Here is a 19,894-nt window from a genome sequence, read left to right on the forward strand (position 1 = left end):
TGCAATGCAAAAAAAAAAAGCATGCATTCACGCAGATGCGGACGATGAACTCTGCTGCAGCCGCAGTGGCCCTGATCCAACAGTCCTTAAGTGTAACCAAGGAAACTAGAATCTCATAGATTTACTGGCGAAGGAGAAAGGAGCAAGGCAAATTTGAATCCAAAGCCACCAACATTTCCCCCCAGAGACCTGATTCCAGCTTTCCTTATAGAACTATATAGGAACATAAGAGAAGCCATGTTGGATCAGGCCAGGGGTAGAATTCTAGCAGGCGTTCCTTTGCATCTTAGGCCACACACACCCTGATGTAGCCAATCCTCCAAGAGTTTTCAAGACTCTTTTGTGTAAGCTTTTGAAGAATTGGCTACATCAGGGGTATGTGGCCTAATATGCAAAGGAGTTCCTGCTAGAATTCCACCCCTGGCTAGGGCCAGTGGCCCATCCAGTCCGACACTCTGTGTCACACAGTGGCCAAAATCCAGGTGCCACCAGGAGGTTCACCAGCTGTGCCAGAACTCCAGAAGCCCTCCCACTGTCCCACCCACCCACCCACCCACCCAAGCAGCAAGAAAGATATCAAAACAACCCAAGGTGTTGAATGGAGCCAGAAGACTGAATGCAAAGAACAGATTTCTGCATTTGATTCCCCATTCCTCTGGGGATGTTCATGAAGGAGCAACAAGTCTAGTGGGATTGCAGTCCAAAGAAATGGCCATTGTCCAAATGGTCCTGTATAACGTATTGTGTAATACTACCATCACCAAACAAAACCTTTTGTCCCCTGCATTGAGTATGTCAGATCCAAATAAGCATTTTGTGCTTTTTCAGTATCCCATTTTTTCCCTGAATAAAGCCCCTTTTAGAATTGATGGTTTGGAATCTGAAAGCATCCCTCCCATGTTAAAGAAATAATGATTACGGTACACCTGTACAGCAAATGATTTCAGTCTTTGCAGGTATTGTTTGCCTAATGTTTGATTACTTCTGTATTGCAGAGGAAATAGGCTTGTAACTGAAGTCTGGATTCTTCTGTGGAGCTTTCTCTCACCCCCCCCCCCTTTCCTTTTCTTTCTCTTCTTGCTTTCTTCCTTCCCCTCCCTGCATACTCATCTCCTTGGTCTTTCTTTACCAGCCCAGCTGCATGCTTTTACACGTTTATGTTGCAGTTTCCCCAAACCATCTTGTTACTTAATCCACTGAACGCTGCGCTAGGTTTGTTTCCCTCCCTATTTGCTTTTTTAAAAAATGCCTTTTTAGTTGCTAAGGGATTTTTCTCTGCTCTGCAATAGTTAGCTGCTAAGTATATAATTTCAAAGGTGGAACTGTGGCCAAGGGACATTTAAAAATGAGGATGGAGAACAATTTCTGCGAATTTCCCCCATTCTCTTTGTAGCGTAAAGAGCCACTCGTTTTCATTTTGCCGTTTAGGGAGGTCGGGGGTTTCTCTGGAATTTTCTCCGTCGTTCTTGAGTTATAAAACTTTGAAGTGCATGTCAGAGAATCCCTGGAACAGCCAGTAACCTGCTTTGTTTTTAACTCTTTCCCTCCCTTCAGTTTTTCTTTGCCCCGGACTACTAAAAGGAGTGTATCAGAGTGAACATTTATTTGAATCCGACCACCAGTCAGGAGCCTGGTGTAAGGATCCTTTGCAGGCTTCTGACAAGATTTATTACATGCCATGGACCCCCTATAGAACAGATACCCTAACGGAGTACTCTTCTAAGGATGATTTCATTGCTGGGAGACCGACGACGACGTACAAACTGCCCCACCGGGTAGATGGCACCGGGTTTGTGGTGTACGACGGAGCTTTGTTTTTCAACAAAGAGCGAACCCGGAACATTGTCAAATTTGATCTCCGGACAAGGATAAAAAGCGGGGAAGCTATCATTGCTAACGCCAACTACCACGACACGTCTCCATACAGGTGGGGAGGCAAGTCTGACATCGACCTGGCCGTGGACGAGAACGGCCTTTGGGTAATCTATGCAACCGAGCAGAACAACGGCAAAATAGTGATCAGTCAGCTGAACCCTTACACCTTGCGGATCGAGGGGACATGGGATACCTCCTACGACAAGAGGTCGGCTTCCAACGCATTCATGATCTGTGGCATTTTGTACGTGGTGAAATCTGTGTATGAAGACGACGACAACGAAGCAACGGGGAATAAAATAGACTACATATACAACACCGAACAAAGCAAGGAAAGTGTGGTGGATGTTCCTTTTCCAAACTCATACCAGTACATTGCTGCTGTGGATTATAACCCAAGGGATAACCTCCTTTATGTGTGGAACAACTACCATGTGGTCAAATACTCCTTGGAGTTCGGGCCTATGGACAGCAGAACAGGTAAGATCCTGAGATGAGTTTCTGTTTTGATATCTGTGAACTTGCATTTTGGATTGGCAGCCAAAGTGGGCTGCGGCTGAGTGGTTGGGGCATGAAATGGATAAGGCCTCAGATTTGATCCCTGGTGTTTCCAGTTAAACAGATTTCAGGTAGCAGGCCTATGAAGAATCTCAGCCTGAGACCTTGGGGAGTTGTCGTCCATTAGGATCTGTATTCTGAGTTAGAGAGACCATTTTTGTCACTCAGTTTATGACATTGCTTCATCATTCATTTAAAATTAGTACATACGTCTTCTTCTGTATATCGACGGAGCTTTGGTTGTGCTAAGCTCAGTGTTTAATGATGCTCTGATGTTTGCAAGAGGGTGGTTACTGTCTTTAATGCACTTGAAAATAAGAAGGAAACGAAATATTTGGCACAGATGGATGTGGCAAAGCTCCGGCTATTCTTTGGTTACTGAATAAAGCCACCATAGGAAGAAGAACTTTAGAGCAGGGGCGAGAGTGCATTCCTAACCCTTTTGCCCCTGGTTGTCTTTCTGTTGCAACTCTCATCAGTCAAGCTGCTATGCCCTCCTCTGCCCAGGATCCAGGGGTGGAATTCTAGCAGAAGCTCCTTTGCATATTAGGCCACACACCCATGATGTAGCCGATCCTCCAAGAGCTTACGAGGCCCTTTTTTATAAGCTCTTGGAGGATTGGCTACATCAGGGGTGTGTGTCCTAATATGCAAAGGAGCTCCTGCTAGAATGTATGTAGCCAGTCCTCCAAGAGCCTGATGTAGCCAATCCTCCAAGAGCTTACAAAAAAAGAGTCTTGTAAGCTCTTGGAGGATTGGTTACATCAGGGGTGTGTGGCCTAATATGCAAAGGAGCTCCTGCTAGAATTTCACCCCCACAGATAATTGTTTGTTGTTGTTCAGTCGCACAGTTGAGTCTGACACTTTGCAACCCCATGGACAAAGTCACGCCAGGTCCTCCTGTCTTCTACCATCCTCTGAAGTCTGCTCAAATTCGTGTTAGTTACATCAGTAATGCTGTCCAGCCATTTCATCTTTTTCAGTCCCCTTCTTTTGCCTTCTGTCTTTCCTAGCATCAGGGTCTTCTCCAGTGAGTGCTCCCTTCTCATTTGGTGGCCAAAGTATTTTAGCTTCAGCTTCAGCCTCTGACCTTCCAGGGAACAGTCAGAGTTGATTTCCCTTAGGACTGACTGGTTTGATCTTCTTGCAGTCCAAGGGACTCTCAAGAGTCTTCTCCAGCACCATCTATTCTTCTGCGCTTGGCCTTCCTTATTTGTTTACCTCCTGCAATTAATTGTTTACCTCCTGCAAAAAAACATATTCCAAACTGGAAAGGAAGTTTGAAAATGAGGGGCTCAAGAAATGAATGTCAGCTGTTTAAGGCCAGTTTGAATCAAGTTAAGATTTTTTCACAGTTTGAGCTGGGATAGATCCAGTGATGAGAGGGCACCTTCCATAAGTGTTCATGATCTGTGGAGCTTTGTATGTGGTGCAGTCCCTCCCCAAAATGCCAAATGCATGGAGTGGGGTTTGAGAGGTTTGCAGCAACATGTTCATGTTCAAATGTGATTTATGATTTAAAAAAAAAAACCTCAGTTGTTTCAGTGGCTTTATTATTATGTAAAATGCTTCCCAGGCTTCATGGGGTTATCCTTCAGATTTGCTAGACGGTTGCAAGAGGGGATTCACTTGAGATTCTGTTTAGACACAGATGCAGAGTCAGACGACACTTCTCCATCTTTAAAGGCCATACAGAAGAGGGAGTTTCAGCCAGAGAAGCTTTGTTTTAAATCCCTGTGTGGCAAGAGATCCCTGCCAAATTCCTCTTTCTCGCAAAGGTAGAGAAGCAGCTTGCTGTGCAGAGGAAGACAATAGCAAACCCGCTCTCTTTGCTTGTTGCCTTGAAAGCCCTACAGGGCTGCAAGAAGTCCACAGTGATTGAACAGCACTTGACACAGAGAGAGGAGGAAACAGCTCTGCTCTTTCTTCAGGTATCCAGTTGCAGGCACAAGGCCTAGTAAGGAGAGAAGAAGACTGTAGTTTTATACCCTGCCCTTCTCTCTGAATCAGACTCAGAGCGGCTTGCTGTCCTTTATCTTCTTTCCCCACAACAGACACCCTGTGAGGGTAGGTGGGTCTGAGAGAGCTCTGCCCTTTTAAGGACAGCTCTGTAAGAGCCCCATGGCGCAGAGTGTTAAAGCTGCAGTCCTAAGCTCTGCTCACGAACTGAGTTTGATCCCCGGCAGAAGCAGGGTTCAGGTCACCAGCTCAAGGTTAACTCAGCCTTCGATCCTTCCGAGGTCGGTAAAATGCGTACCCAGCTTGCTGGGGCGAAAGCGTAGATGACTGGGGAAGGCAATGGCAAACCACCTCGTAAAAGTCTGCCATGAAAACGTTGTGAAAGCAACATCACCCCAGAGTTGGAAATGACTGGTGCTTGCACAGGGGACCTTTCCTTTTCCTGTGAGTGCTATGGCTGACCCAAGGCCATCCCAGCAGCTGCAAGTGGATAAGTGGGGAATCAAACCCGGTTCTCCCAGATAAGAGTCCGTACACTTAACCAGCACGCCAAACTGACTCTATGTAAGAGAGGTCTTATGTAGATCCACAAAACAGCACACCATCTTTTGGAATAAAACCATACCACACCTTTTATTGATCACAAACCAAGGAGCATTAGTGAAGCATGGGGGTGGATCCTAGGAAATCAAGCAGCCCACCTGCCGCTTGATCCCAATGTGCCACTGCCCGCCTGCTGAGGAAAACTCAGGAGAGGCAAGTGTCATTGGTAGCAGAAGGGCGGGTGCTCCTAAGTGGTACCAGTTTGCCACCTGAGGTGAGCCTGGGCACAGCTCCCAAGCTGAGCATCCTACATGTTGACTCAAACCCCAAACACCTTAAGGGAGTCACCACAAGGGGGAAGGTGGACTTGCAGGCCCAGCTCCCTCAAAAGGATCCGCCCGGATGCACAAGACCACTAGCTTTGACAGAAAGTTTATAAAACTCACCCACTCACCCCAGTTCCAAAACATGGGGAAGGTGGGTTAGGGTTGCCAGGTCCAATTCAAGAAATATCTGAGGACTTTGGGGGTGGAGCCAGGAGACTTTGGGGGTGGAGTCAGGAGTGAGGTTGTGACAAGCATAACTGAACTCCAAAGGGAGTTCTGGCCATCACATTTAAGGGACTGCACACATTTTAAATGCCTTCCCTCCATTAGAAAGAATGAAGGATAGGGGTACCTTCTTTTGGGGCTCATAGAATTGGACCCCCTGATCTAGTCTTTTTGAAACTTGGGGAGTGTTTTGAGGAGAGGCATCAGATGCTATGCTGCAAATTTGGTGCTTCTACCTTAAAAAAACAGCCTATCCAGAGCCCCAGGTACTCACAGATCAATTCTCCATTATACCCTATGGGAATTGGTTTCCATAGGGAATAATGGAATAATGGAGCAGACATTTCCTCCCCCCCCCCTCTTTCTGATGACCCTGAAGCTGGGGGAGGACTTCCAAACTGGGGGGTTCCCTGCCCCCACCTGGGGATTGGCAAGCTGAGGGCGGTGGGGATCCCAAGAAAATTGCACTGCCGTGTCCACCGGCAACGAGACTTAAACACACCAGGCAGGCTCTGTCATCATTCCTCGGAGCCTGCCCAAATTCAAATTGGCCAACTGGTTAGGCCCCACCCAGATGACTCAGGGTCAGCCAGCACAATAGCCCAAGGCTCCTGCCTTTCCAGCTGATTATGCTAAGGGGAGGGGGGAACCTCCCGAAGCCCTCTCCTGCCCACACAGCAATCCGATCATTTTAGGAAAGTCTTGGCCACACTTGCGTGTACTATACATGCAGTACTGATGGGCGGATTCCTTCTTTACGTGGATTCCTCCTTTATTTATCTGCATCATTTGGGAGGAGGGAGTAAAAATCTTTTCTGCCAGCAGAGAGCACACCTTACTGAGCCAGAGGTAAACCCCTTTACCACAGGGTTGCCAAGTCCATCCTCTGCTGCAGTTCTTACCACGAGTCTAGAGCGTCCCCAGTGTGGTGATGTCACTTCCAGGTGATGTCATTGTGCTGGGGATGGCATGTGGCGATGGGGCTCTTTTGGGGTGGGGATCCCCCCAGCAGCCTGCTCCCTGCCAGCGGGCTGGGACCCTCCAGACCAGGGGATCCCCCACCCCCAGCAGGAGCTTGGCAACCCTACTTTACCATGAGCAAATAAGGGCACGTCCGGTGAGCAAGAGCCAAAGGCCCTTTAAAAGGTTCCGGGCACTCATTGCAAGAAGTGGCTAATGATAAAAGGCGTGTTTCACCAGGGCTAGGAGCAGAAGGAAGGGCTGCCACCCATTCATAATTGGTATGGTTTATTCATATTGCAAGAACTGTGTTCCTAACAAGTAGAAAAATTGGCTGTGGATAGCATTTCTTCATATTTTTGAATTATTTCCCGCCAGAAACTGTGCCCCAGGTGGACAGCAGTCAATTTTGATTGGAGGATGAATCTCCAAGGATACATCTGTTGTTATGAATAGATATATTGGCATATTGTTGATCCTTCCTCATCGCCCTCCTGGAAAGCCAGTGTGGTATAGTGATTAATATTGTTGGACTACTATCTGGGAGAACCTGGATTCAAATCTCCATGGAAGCTTGCTCACACTCTCTCAGCCTAACCAGCCTCACAGGGCTATTGTAAGGGGAAATTGGAGAAGAGAAGGATGTGAGCTACTTCGTTTTCCCATTGGGGAGAAGGGCGAGGTAAAAATGCTGGGCTTTTTTTGAGCAGGAATGCAGCTGCAGCTGACTTTGTGTCAGGGGGTGTGGCCCAATATGCAAATGAGTTCCTGCTGGGCTCTGTGCAAAACCATGGTGACATCAAGGGGGTGCGGTTAATACGCAAATGAGTTTTCTACCCCAAAAAAACCTGTGTGAATCGATTCAATAAATATGTTGAACAGAAGATTCGTTGTTCTGATAAGGAAATTGGGCTTGGAGTTGAGAATTTTAAGGATAAATTTATGCGGAATGGGGCCATGTTTTGCATGCAGGAAGCCGCAGGTTTGATCCCCTTCCTGTCTAGTTAAAGGGATGAAATAGGAGATGATGTGAAAGCCTTCCACCCAAGACCCCAGAGAGCTGTTGCCAGTCAGAGTAGAAAATACTGACCTTGGTGGATCAAGGAGTCTGACTCAGCTGAAAGCATCTGCATGTGTTCAAAGCTAATATTTACTTTAAAAAGAGGGGGAATGTGGCAAACTGTGAATAGGGATTGGAAGAAAGGTTAAAACGCTTGGGGCTCTTCAGCTTGGAGAAACGCTGACTGAGGGGTGACATGATAGAGGTTTACAAGATTATGCATGGGATGGAGAAGGTAAAGAAAGAAGGACTTTTCTTCCTTTCTCACAATACGAGAACTTTTGGACATTCAATAAAATTGCTGAGTAATCGGGTTAGAACTGATCAAAGGAAGCCCTTCTTCACCCAGAGGGTGATTAACACCTGGAATTCACTGCCACAGTAGGTGATGGTGGCTGCAAGCATAGATAGCTTCAAGAGGGGATTGGATAAACATATGGAGCAGAGGTCCATCAGTGGCTGTTAGCCACAGCTTATTGTTGAAACTCTGTCCGGGGCAAGTGATGCTCAGTATTCTTGGTGCTTGGTGGGGCACAGTGGGAGGGCTTCTAGTGTCTTGGCCCCACTGATGGATCTCCTGATGGCACCTGGTTTGTTGGCCACTGTGTGGCACAGAGTGTTGAACTGGATGGGCATTGGCCTGATCCAACATGGCTTCTCTTATGCTCTTATGGCATAAGCATGGCTGTTCATTTTTGAAGTGAATAATTACTTGGCTCAGTGTCCCCATACAGTTATCTACATGTAAAGAAGCATCTCAGGAGTAAAGAAGGGAGCCATAAAGATTCCACAAAACTGATTTTGATCCTCCTTGGGTTTCCTCTCCCCATTTTGCCGCACGCTTGTGTCGTCATGTACTTTTCAGAATGGAGGGAAATGAATATGCCTCCAGATGTGCGACTATTGTTTTTCTGAGAAAGGCTTGGAAAAGCTAGGACCTGGATGGCTCATAAATAACACAGTAGCCCGCAGTATTGTTGGTTTATTTTGCTTGCTTGCTTGAGAGAGAGAGAGAGAGAGTTGCATTCTTCCTTTCGATTGGTGGGCTCTGGATGACCAATAAAGAGGCTTGACTCAGTGCGAAAGCATTACAGTACAAAAGAGATAGCAGAACAAAAAGTTAGCAGGTACAAGAATGACACTCAGTGGACATTTTACAGTGCCAAGTAAACGGAGTCATGCCCTTCAAAGCTCATTGACCAGGGCTTTTTCTGTAGCAGGAACTCATTTACATATTAGGCCACACACCCCTGATGTAGCCAACCTTCCAAGAGCTGATAGGGCTCTTAGTACAGGGACTAATGTAAGCTCCAGGAGGATTTAGTATTTCAGAGGGGCATGGCCTAATATGCAAAGGAGTTCCTGCTACAAAAAAAGCCCTGTCATTGACTATAGTAGAGTTAGAAGGGCATGACACTGTTAGAATGGCACTGCCAGCGTGCTGGATCTGGCCCATTCTTTGGAGGCTGTTGGCTGATGGTCCTCCTGTGGCCGCCATCACAACGGGGGAAGTGGAAAGGTGGCTTTCTTTAGCCCTTCCATCTGCCAATGACAGTCAGTGGCCTTTTTATCTATGCCGTTCACAGGGCGTTTTCTCTCTGAAAAGTTTTGTTTCCAGACCAGGGCAAAGAACCCTCATCACGTCCTTATGATATGCTAATTGAGCGCATCTGTAGCTCAAATAAAGCCGGCAGCAGCAGTGATGGATAAAAACTTTAAACACAAACGACACCTCGTTAAAATGTGATTTTTCAGATCATAAATCTGAGCCCTTTCCTTTGACAGCTGACTAATCAGAGGGCTCGGCCGGGATGGGAAAGGGACTTCTGTCCTCCAGGTCTTTTTGGCTTTCGTGTCCTGCGTTTCCGCTGGAGGAATGCTTCATGGACAGCCGCAGCCTCTTCAATCATTCCTTGTGTACAGGATATGAATTACTGCACCTCCAAGAGCTCCTCGTAGGATAAAACCCATTTACTGTCTCTGAAGTTTAATTTAAGCCACATTTCAGAAACTGAATGGCTGCTGAAAATTGAAATGTTGCCTGACTTCTTATTCTGAGAAAAGGGCCTTTCCTACCTATGCTCAGATGACTCCTATTTTCTGGTGCTTTCCTCTCCTTGGTAAAACACTATTCTTGTTTTAGAGCTCTCTTGGGCCTATTTGGGTGATCCTAGAGTTGCATTTGTTTTTTTCAGAAGGAAGAGAGGCTTGACTCAGTAGCTCTGCTGTGCGATTGAGAGAGCCTGGCAAAGCAAGCTTCCCTTCCTCCCCAAGGGAGGAGCCTCAGTCAATGGAGAAGACAGAGGCTTTGCTCTGTAACTCCTTTGCGATTGAGCAAGCCTGGCAAGGTAAACTGTGATGCAGAAGGAAGCCCCATCATCTCAGGTTATTAGAAGTTAAATATCAGTGGCAAGTATATTGAGTGAGTCAATCCTAACATTTTCACTAACATGTTGGCACTGTGCAGAACACAGCCTCACAACTGATCCAGTTTTGAATTTAAAATATATGTTATGGTGGTGAAAAGTGTCATTGCCAGGCAGCCCTGCATAGGGTTTTCAAAGTAAGAGACCTTCAGAGCTGCTTTGCCATTGCCTACCTCTGTGTTGTGACCCTGGGCTTCCTTGGTGGTCTCCCATCCAAATACTAACCTGGGCGGACCCTGCTTAGCTTCCAAGATCCGATGAAATCAGGACAAGATTGAGGGAAGGATGGTGGCTCAGCGGTAGGGCATCTGCCTGTCATTCAGAAGGTCCCAGGTTTAGTCCCCAGCATCTCCAGAGAGAATATCCCACAGCAGGTGAGGCGAAGGACCCCTGGCTGAGACCCTGGAGAGCTGCTGCCAGTTTGTGTGGACAGTACTTACTTTGATGGACCGAGGGTTTGATTCAGTAGAAGGCAGCTTCATGTGTTCATGTGTAGCTTGGGATATTTAGATCAGGGTATATGTCTTATAAGGAGCCCCATGGCGCAGAGTGGTAAGCTGCAGTACTGCAGTCCAAGCTCTGCTCATGAACTAAGTTCGATCATGGCAGAAACTGGGTTCAGGTAGCCGGCTCAAGGTTGACTCAGCCTTCCATCCTTCTGAGGTGAGTAAAACGAGTACCCAGCTTGCTGGGGGTAAAGTGTTGATGACTGGGGAAGGCAATGACAAACCACCCTGTATAAATCTGCCAAGAAAACGTTGTGATGTGACATCATCTCTTGAGTCAATAACAACTCAGTGCTTGTACCAGGGACTACCTTTATATGTATTATAGGATAGCCGTACTGTATTTGTAGATCTTTAAACACCCTCGTGGCTTTGGAGTACATACAGCAGGGGTGGCCAGCGGTAGCTCGCCAGATGTTTTTGCCTACAACTCCCATCAGCCCCAGCCATTGGCCATGCTGTCTGGGGCTGATGGGCGTTGTAGGCAAAAAAAAACATCTGGAGAGCTACCATTGGCCACCCCTGACATACAGGACTGGCTTTCAGAGAGTAAACGGAAGACTCTGGGCGGCAGGTGGGAAAGAATGATGCATCAGAAGAATCCATTGCATCAGCAGAAATGCACTCCAACTCAGGGAAACTGATACTGGAATCAATTCTGTGAGTTTTCCAGATGCCCCCGGCTCCAGTTTTGATCTGAGGAAATACTGGTGTGCATTTTCTTGTGCTTTTCTACCACTCACTTTTATGGGTGATTCTCTGCCTCTCTTTCTCTCTCCCTCGCCCCTCTTTTTTAAAGTCCTCTGAGCTTCCTCCATATTTTTCTTTGCCAGCTCTTCTTCACTGCTTGCAACTGACAACTCCTGGGTTGTGTAATTTATTGAGGGACAATTTACAAGGGGGCGCAGCCGGTTCTTAGAAGGGGCTATTGCTCCAGCGTATATCAAGAAGCGAACGTAGTCTTCTGTTATTTATTAATATCTTCCTTTGAATGTTTGCGCCTCATTAATTGAGGTTAGTCGTTCCATAAATTATCCCACTCTAATTTGTGTGTGTGTGCGTTAGCGTGCGCTCTTTAGCCAGAAGGAACAAGCAGGAAAAGCTGTTTCTGTGGAGAAGAATTAAAATCAAGAGGGTACTTTTCTGAAGTGAAATGTGCCTTACACTCTCTGCGTTGCTATGGGCAACGGCGGATTTCTCTTTCACTGCAGTGTTTCCCTCAAAAAGACAATTGTTGCTATTGGGTCCTATTTGCCAAATTGGAAGGAGAGAGAATCTTCCAATGCCTTTTTTTTTTTTGCCTGTACTACATGTAATATATGCAGGGCTTTTTTGTAGCAGGAACTCCTTTGCGTATTAGGCCACGCACCCCTGGTGTAGCCAATCCGCCAAGAGTTTATAGGCCTCTTAGTAAAGGGTCTACTGTAAGCTCCAGGAGGACTGGCTACATCAGGGGTGTGTGGCCTAATATGTCAATATAACATGTAGCAGAGGTACTGTCCTGGGGCACCATAGCACCTGTCAACACCTTTTCTCTGGCACTCACCAGATATTTTTAGGAAATGGGTGGGACCACGTATTCTGATTGACTATTGGAGAATGGGTTGCCTGTGCAGATTTTTAAAAAGGTTGCTTTGGCAGCAGCTGCCCCCACAGCACAATGACCAGCTGCTCTTTGTTACTGAAATTAACCATGGCAACTGTTTTGTGACTGGCTCCACCTCCTGAGGTAGCCATTTTGTGTCAGCCATTTTGTGGCTGTGCCCACCCTGCCCAAGTGTGCCCACAGGGAGCCAGTTTGGTGTCGTGGTTAAGTGTGTGGGCTCTAATCTGGGAGAAACCAGGTTTGATTCCCCACTCTTCCACATGCATCTGCTGATGTGACCTTGAGTCAGTCACAAGTTTTCACAGAGCTGTTCCTCCACAGGGCCTGCAAGACTGCACAGTTTCGAATGTCATATAACATCTAATGGGAGAGGGCTGCCACCACCTCTGGATCCAACGCACTTTTATTACTAACTGCCTAGGATCTGTGCGCGTGAGAAAGAAAATATTACATGATCCGCCTGAAGTAGCACCATTGTCATTTATCTGATTGTTTTAATATTGCTTTTGTTTACTGTCTATTTTATGCTATTAGCTGCCTTGAGTCTGTACAGAATGGGCAGGATATAAATATAATGTAAATAAAATAAATAAAGGGCAGTTTCTGTCAGAGCTCTCTCAGCGCTACCTAACTCACAGAGTGTCTGTTGTGGGGAGGGGGAGGGAAAGAAGATTATAAGATGCTCTGAGACTCCTTTGAGTAGTTAAAGGCGGGATATAAATCCAATCTCCTCTTCCTCCTCCAAAAGGTTGGGGACCCCTGGCAGATAGTATAGCCTTGAACTGAATAGCCCAGGCTAGCCCAATCTCATTGGATCCCAAAAGCTAAGCAGGGATGGCCCTGGTTATCATTTGGATGAGAGACCACTGATGAAGTTCAGGATCACTACACCAAGGCAGACAATGGGAAACCATCTCTGAACAGCTCTTGCCTTGAAAACTCTGAGGGGTTGCCATAACTCAACTACTTCATGGCACTTTCCACCACCATAACATACATATAGCCGGTGTGGTGTAGTAGTTAGACTAGATTCTGGAAGACCCTGATTTGGATCCTGCTTCTGCTATGGAAGCTTGCTCGGTGACCTTAGGCCAATCACATTTTTCTTATCACATGGAATTCACTGCCACAGGAAGTGGCGGCATAGCCAGCTTCAAGAGGGAATTGGATAAACATATGGAGCAGAGGTCTATCAACTCCTCCACTTGCACCTGCTAGCATGGCCTTGGGTCCGCCATAGCTCTGGCAGAGGTTGTCCTTGAAAGGGCAGCTGCTGTGAGAGCCCTCTCCAGCCCCACCCACCTCACAGGGTGTCTGTTGTGGGGGAAGAAGGTAAAGGAGATTGTGAGCCGCTCTGAGACTCTTCGGAGTGGAGGGTGGGATAGAAATCCAATATCTTACTATTATTATTATTATTATTATTATTATTATTATTATTATTATTATTATTATTATTATTATTATTATTATTATTATCATCACTGGCTATTAGCCACAGCTTATTGTTGGAACTCTCTGTCTGGGGCTTGTGATGCTCTGTATTCTTGGTGCTCAGGAGGGGCAACAATGTGAGGACTTCTGGTGACCTGGCCCCACTGATGGACCTCCTGATGGCACCTGGGTTTTTTGGTCACTGTGTGACAGAGTGTTGGATGGGCCATTGGCCTGATCCAACATGGTTTCTCTTATGTTCACATACTCTCAGCCTAACCTACCAAAGAGGGTTGTTGTGAGGTGAAAATAGAAGAGAGGAGAATGATGTTGGGTCACGTAGGGGGTCCTCATTGGGGAGAAAGGCCAGATATAAATGAAGTAAATAAATAGTGCTCTGGAGACTGTACAACAGTTAGAAGTAGCATAGTGGACCAGATGTGAGAAAGGTAAAAGAAAACAGGAATTTTACAGCTCAGGGAATTGTGACAAAGAGGGAAAGTGAGGCCAGGTAGGGTCAGAAACAATATAAAAGAATTGGGTCTTCAGGACAAACTGAAAGGAGGAGAAGAGATTGTGAGTTGACAGATAAAAAAGATGTTTCAGGACATCTGACAAGAAACTGCCATGGGTTGTTTTGTTTTTTTCATGTCTTTCACAAATGCCATAGCCTCTTATTTTAAAAGGAGTCGACTTAACCATGCCTCATGATTTACAGAGATCTTAAAATCCTCTGCAGTGCCTCACTTGCTGTTGCAATGAATGAATATCTGGGATGAAGGACACACGTTCAGAGAAAATGACCCTTTGAGAACTTCGCCCTTGCTCCACCCCATCTCACACAAAAATGCAGATGATAGATGTGTGTGCCTAATCCCCCCATGTCGATATGGCTGCCACTCCAAGAAACAAAGTTTGGGGCCTTCCTTAAAGATCTTTCCTCCAGCTTAAGGGGCTCTTCTGTTGGAGGAAAAGCTTCTTAAAGTCTCCTGGAAAGTGCTTTTGGCAAGGGTTGGCTCATTCCTGTCCAAACCCATGGATGTAGATGGGTAGACTGGAATAACTGGAGTAAACTATGGGGTCACCACCATAAAGCAACTGTGAATTGACAGCACTTTCCCCTGCCAACTTTGCATGAGCTTACACTGTGAGCTTTGTAGAATCTAAGTTAAAAGTCCTGTCTTCCTTGTGACACACCCAGATGGAGTATTGTAGATTTTGATAGTATGCTGTAAGACTAGTATGCTGTAAGGAGAGCCAGTTTGGTGTAGTGGTTAAGTGTGTGGACTCTTATCTGGGAGAACCGGGTTTGATTCCCCACTCCTCCACTTGCACCTGCTGGAATGGCCTTGGGTCAGCCATAGCTCTGGCAGAGGTTGTCCTTGAAAGGGCAGCTGCTGTGAGAGCCCTCTCCAGCCCCACCACCTCACAGGGTGTCTGTTGTGGGGGAGGAAGGTAAAGGAGATTGTGAGCCGCTCTGAGACTCTTCAGAGTGGAGGGCGGGATATAAATCCAATATCTTCTTCTTCTTCTTCTTCTTCTTCTTCTTCTTCTTCTTCTTCTTCTTCTTCTTCTTCTTCTTCTTCTTCTTCTTCTTCTTCTTCTTTTTCCCCACTCTCTTGCATAATGGTTTTTACAGTTCAATTGCTTGTTTCAAAAACAGGTGAGATTTTATTTCTGATTTTGATGAGTTAATTTCTGAATGCACATCTCCAGATTCGTGTTTTGGTTATGGAGGTTTGCCCAATCTTTTTGCTGGTTTCTGGTAGAGGTGTTAAGAAGTATGTAGATTGTAGCCAGGGCTTTTTTTGTAGCCGGAACTCCTTTGCATATTAGGCCAAACCCCCTGATGCAGCCAATCCTCCAAGAGCTTACAGGGCCTATTGTAAGCTCCAGGAGGACTGGCTGCATCGGGGCGTGTGGCCTAATATGCAAAGGAGTTCCGGCTACCAAAAAAGCCCTGAATTTGTAGCTAAGACTTCTTAGTTCATAAAGAAGCAATTAGCAATATGGCCTGTTTACTTAAATGCAGCTTGGTTTGTTACACTTGCAGTAAGAACACAGGATTCAAGATAGTGCAGCAGTGATGAAGCCAGGTACTTTGTGGTAGTCTGCAAATTTTTCCTGACAGCTCTTAGGCCTGTGTGATAAATGTTACAGAAGTTACGTAGATACCAAAACCCTAATGATTGGAGGATTCCGTCTCCTGATGGAATCTGGGAGGAAGAACTGGCAGAAGCCTAGGGAAATGGATGCTGAAGCTACTGAAGTCAATGTCTCTTGGACCCAAGCTATACAATATGAAAAATTGTTTTCTTAATTGGAGGCAGAGGTCAGTTCCTTTCATAGCTTGGAGAACCTCTCTAATTCTGTTAGCACAGTCTGCAGTCCGTTGTCAGGGCCCTGATAGTAGTGTGGTCATAACTCCGGCTCTCTCTTTTTTCCTGTCACATGACTGTCGTGTCATATGCTCACACTTTGGGAGGTCCCATGATGCCCTGTGGAGTTGAAACGTTGAAAAGTTAAAGACTGTGAACTAGATCCTTTTTCCTTCTGGTTCTTGGTTGTGATATGGTAACAGCCTTGGAGACCCTGATAAATTATCTATTCTGGTGAGCTCATGGGCAGGGGGAATGTTTTCATTTTTGCTTCTCTGGGATGTCTTGGCAGCCTTCAGTTCTTTCAACATTAGTCTTCTGGGTCATGTTATAGCCGTGATTTGGAGTTTTAACCTTTGAAGCCTTGAACTCTAAAACACCTGAAGGACCATTTCCTGCAATACCAACCTGCCTGAGTTCTGTTATCATAGTATTAGATCTTCCTATGGCAACCCATACAGACTGAGATCCAGTCGGAAAGATTGTGTGTAGGAGGGAAGTATAGTCAGCTGCTCCCGCTAAGCTAAAAACTTCTTACTCCCTCAGAGGGTGAGAGTAACACCATTATTTCTGGTCTCTTAGAGCAGACTGGGGACTTTTTTGATCCCAGGGATGCTTTGAATAAAACAGAACTTATGTTGTTTTATCTGGTATTGTGACATCGCGTATTTTCATGGCATATTTGAATCTGTACAATCATCAGCTGCTTTGGGTTTCTCTGGGGGGCAAAAATGTGGAACACAACTCAATTAAATTATATATTTAAAATACTTGTGGCCCAAGACACTTGACAACATAATCAATGAAAGTAATAAAAGCAACCCTGAAGACATCCTTAAAATATGACCAGCAAGTAGTATATAGTATATATACTATATACTACTATATAGTATATAGTATATATATAGTATATACTCTCTCTCTCTCTCGGCTTGACTTCGCGAATGAAGATTTAAGAAAGGTGCAGTAGTCCACGTCTGCTGCAAGCTCACTGGTGACTGACAAGACCAATGCGGGACAGGCAGGTCCGGCCACAGTGGCTGCAGGGAAAAGTCTGATTTGGGGTTGGTGCTGTAGCAGTGCGATTCTTCCTCAATCTCCTTTTGTCCTCAAGACCAGCTATGCATGTGTTCTCAAAGGAAGAGACAGCCTGGTGGATGGTGTGCCTCCATGCTTTGCGATCTGAGGCTAGGTCAGACCACTGGTGATATACTATATATATAGTATATACTATATATATACTATATATATAGTATATGACCAGCAAGTCCCTAATCCTGGGGAGATCATAATATAATGCCCAAATTGCTGCTCAGAACTGTCCCCAGAACCCTCCTGGGGGAAAAAAAATGTCTTGTAGGATCTCCTAAAGCAAGATAAGATGAATGCCTGCCTCACCTTGTGTAGGAGATCATTCCAGAGCAGAAAAGCCAGAATCCAGGCACCCAGAAAAGCATGCATCCAGGCAATTGCATGATTAGAGGAGGGTCAACCAAAATAACCAGTTAGATGAGCAGAGTATGTACTGGGAGACACAGTGAAGGGAGCTCAAGATAGCAACTGTACCAACCAACATCACCTTCCTTTTGCCTGTGTTCCAGTTCACCGTGACATTCAGACATTAGCCCACAGCAGAGATGGCAACATCTGGTAGCTCTGCCAACATAATATATATATTATATAATTATATATTATTATTATTATTATTATTATTATTATTATTATTATTATTATTATTATTATATAATATATAGTGTCATCATGCTATACTACTGCCATGTTGAGGGAGGATGGTGCAGTGGGACACTGTTGACCAGGGCTTTTTTGTATCAGGAACTCCTTTGCATAGTGGGCCACACACCCCTGATGTAGCCAGTCCTCCTGGAGCTTACAGTAGGCCCTGTAAGAAGAGCCCTATAAGATCTTGGAGGATTGGCTACATTGGAGACAGGGGGTAGCCTAATATGCAAAGGGGTTCCTGCTACAAAAAAAGCCCTGGTCAACAGCATCCCACCACACCGTCCCCCCTCAACATGGCAGTACTGGCACGACCCACTGCCATGAGCACTCTGAGACGGTGTCCCCCATGTTTTCAGCTTCTCTCTACTGACTCTGTTATTTTTCCAGTTGTCTTCTGAAAGATTGATTCTATGTTGGTTCTGTCAAAGCAAGCTAAGTCTCATGCAGCCGCTGAGACAGTTATAAATGGCTTAGGCAAGTCACTTTTGCTTGGAGCCCTTACCTGTGTCGTCAACGGTAGAGGAATTATGAGCTTTGATGTATGACTCACACTCCCTAAAAAAGCCAGAATCTTGCTCAGTAAGGGAAAAGAGAAAGGGAAAGCGTAACACTATTGCTTAATCAGACACCATAGCAGACCATAGGTATGCAAGATCTAGTGTGCTGTGGCGTTGCCAAAACATAGACTTGGTGCAGACATAATGCGTCAGCGATCCCAGACCGAGCTTTTTTTATCCCTTTCCTTTTCTCCTCCTGTGTTGTGATGCCTTCCAGCTTCCTGGTTTGCAGCAAACCATAATTACTCTGCTGTATCCAAAGCTGTAACCTGGGCTGCGTGCTTGTCCTGCCAGCCGGCTTTTCCTACCTCCCAGCTGACCGTTTCAGCTGAGACAGCCCTGTGTTTCATAGCCCTGTCCCAGGGGGATGGCACTCACAAATCTTCCCGATTTCAAAGCCCACGACTCTCCCTCTGCCCTCCCTTTTGTATGCACCCTGCCTGCAGATGGATGGTGGCTCGAGCAGAATGGTCCCCGCCTGCCATCTTTATGACCAGGACTGAACAACGGCACTTCCAGGGCTCGCCCCTTGAGGGTTGCTGGTGTCACGCCCGAGAATCTGCAGAGTTGGATGTTCGGATGCTAGATCGGAGTTTATGGACAGCCTTTCGCCAGCATGGTGTTTTTTTTTTTAAATAAATGCTGCATTGTATTGAATTGCCTCCTCCTTGCTCCCTAACAACTACGTTGCGACAAGACCTTGCGTTTTGATAGCGCCTCTTAAATTATCTTTGCGTAATACAGGAATGATGGTTGGAGGCTGGGCTCTTTGATGAAGATAAATATGCTGGCTGGAGTCATGAATCAATATTACAGCGTCATTAAGTAATTTAATTTATTAATTGCAGGTTTAAGAGTGGATTAAAAGGGAGTTATCGCCTATGAAAATGTATTTGGTATCGATGTTCTGGATAGAATACTGGATAGGCGGGTGTTCGACCTTGTCAAAGAGGCGCGGAAAGGCTCGGTGATGGAATCGAGGAGGCAGAGACAGCTTAAGAGAGATGTCGCAGCCGCCTGCCGGTTTTTGCGGCATTGCAAATTGAATTCAGATATGTGGATGGGGAAAGGACTGCAAATGCAGCGAGGCAGAGCGCAGAGTCCGTTTATGCATTCTTGCTGTGTTGGCCGAGTGCCATGATAATGCACACAGTGGTGGATGCCCACTGCTGAGTGCCTCAGAGGGTGAGCCAGGTGTCCAAAGCAAAGCTGTTGCGGGCACTTCACCTTCATCTCTCAAGTCAGGCAGTCCATTTCTCATGATTTCCCAATTATTTATTTGTCACAGGACTACCCCCTCTGCCTTCATGTTAGCAAATAAGGATATATCTCAGGGCTGGCCAAACTTGCTTAACATAAGAGCCACAGAGAATAAATGTCAGATGTTTGAGAGCCACAAGGAAGGAAGGAAGGAAGGAAGGAAGGAAGGAGAATAGATGGGGGAGGGAGGAAGAAGGGAGAGGTGGAAAGAAAGCAACTTTAACTTTAAATGCATTCTCCAAGCTGCCGGCTGACTTGGGGGGGGGCGGCTTCAAGAGCCACACAATATGTGTGAAAGAGCCATATGCGACTCCCGAGCCACAGTTTAGCCACCCCTGGTATATCTGACCCATGCTTCTTTTTTTATTATTCCAGTTTGAGGGCCGGAGTGGCAGATTCTTGCATTAAGACTCACCTCAGATCAGAATTCTTAACATAGAGATTAGTAGTAAATCAGCAAACTGCTATTTACTTTCAGTTGTGC

The 19,894-nt window shown here is 46.0% G+C and overlaps 1 protein-coding gene across 21 annotated transcripts in view; it reads left to right on the forward strand.

The window, feature by feature from the left end:
• The window catches only part of ADGRL3 (adhesion G protein-coupled receptor L3), an 813,661-nt gene that overhangs the window by 415,052 nt on the left and 378,715 nt on the right, over positions 1 to 19,894 (forward strand). For all 21 annotated transcript variants that reach the window (XM_060236824.1, XM_060236827.1, XM_060236810.1 and 18 more), the window contains one exon: positions 1,555 to 2,355. In XM_060236824.1, the coding sequence (XP_060092807.1) occupies positions 1,555 to 2,355 (801 nt within the window). The remainder of the gene's footprint in view (positions 1 to 1,554; positions 2,356 to 19,894) is intronic.

Source organism: Heteronotia binoei, chromosome 4 (genome assembly GCF_032191835.1).
Source record: "Heteronotia binoei isolate CCM8104 ecotype False Entrance Well chromosome 4, APGP_CSIRO_Hbin_v1, whole genome shotgun sequence".
NCBI classification, from domain to species: domain Eukaryota; kingdom Metazoa; phylum Chordata; class Lepidosauria; order Squamata; family Gekkonidae; genus Heteronotia; species Heteronotia binoei.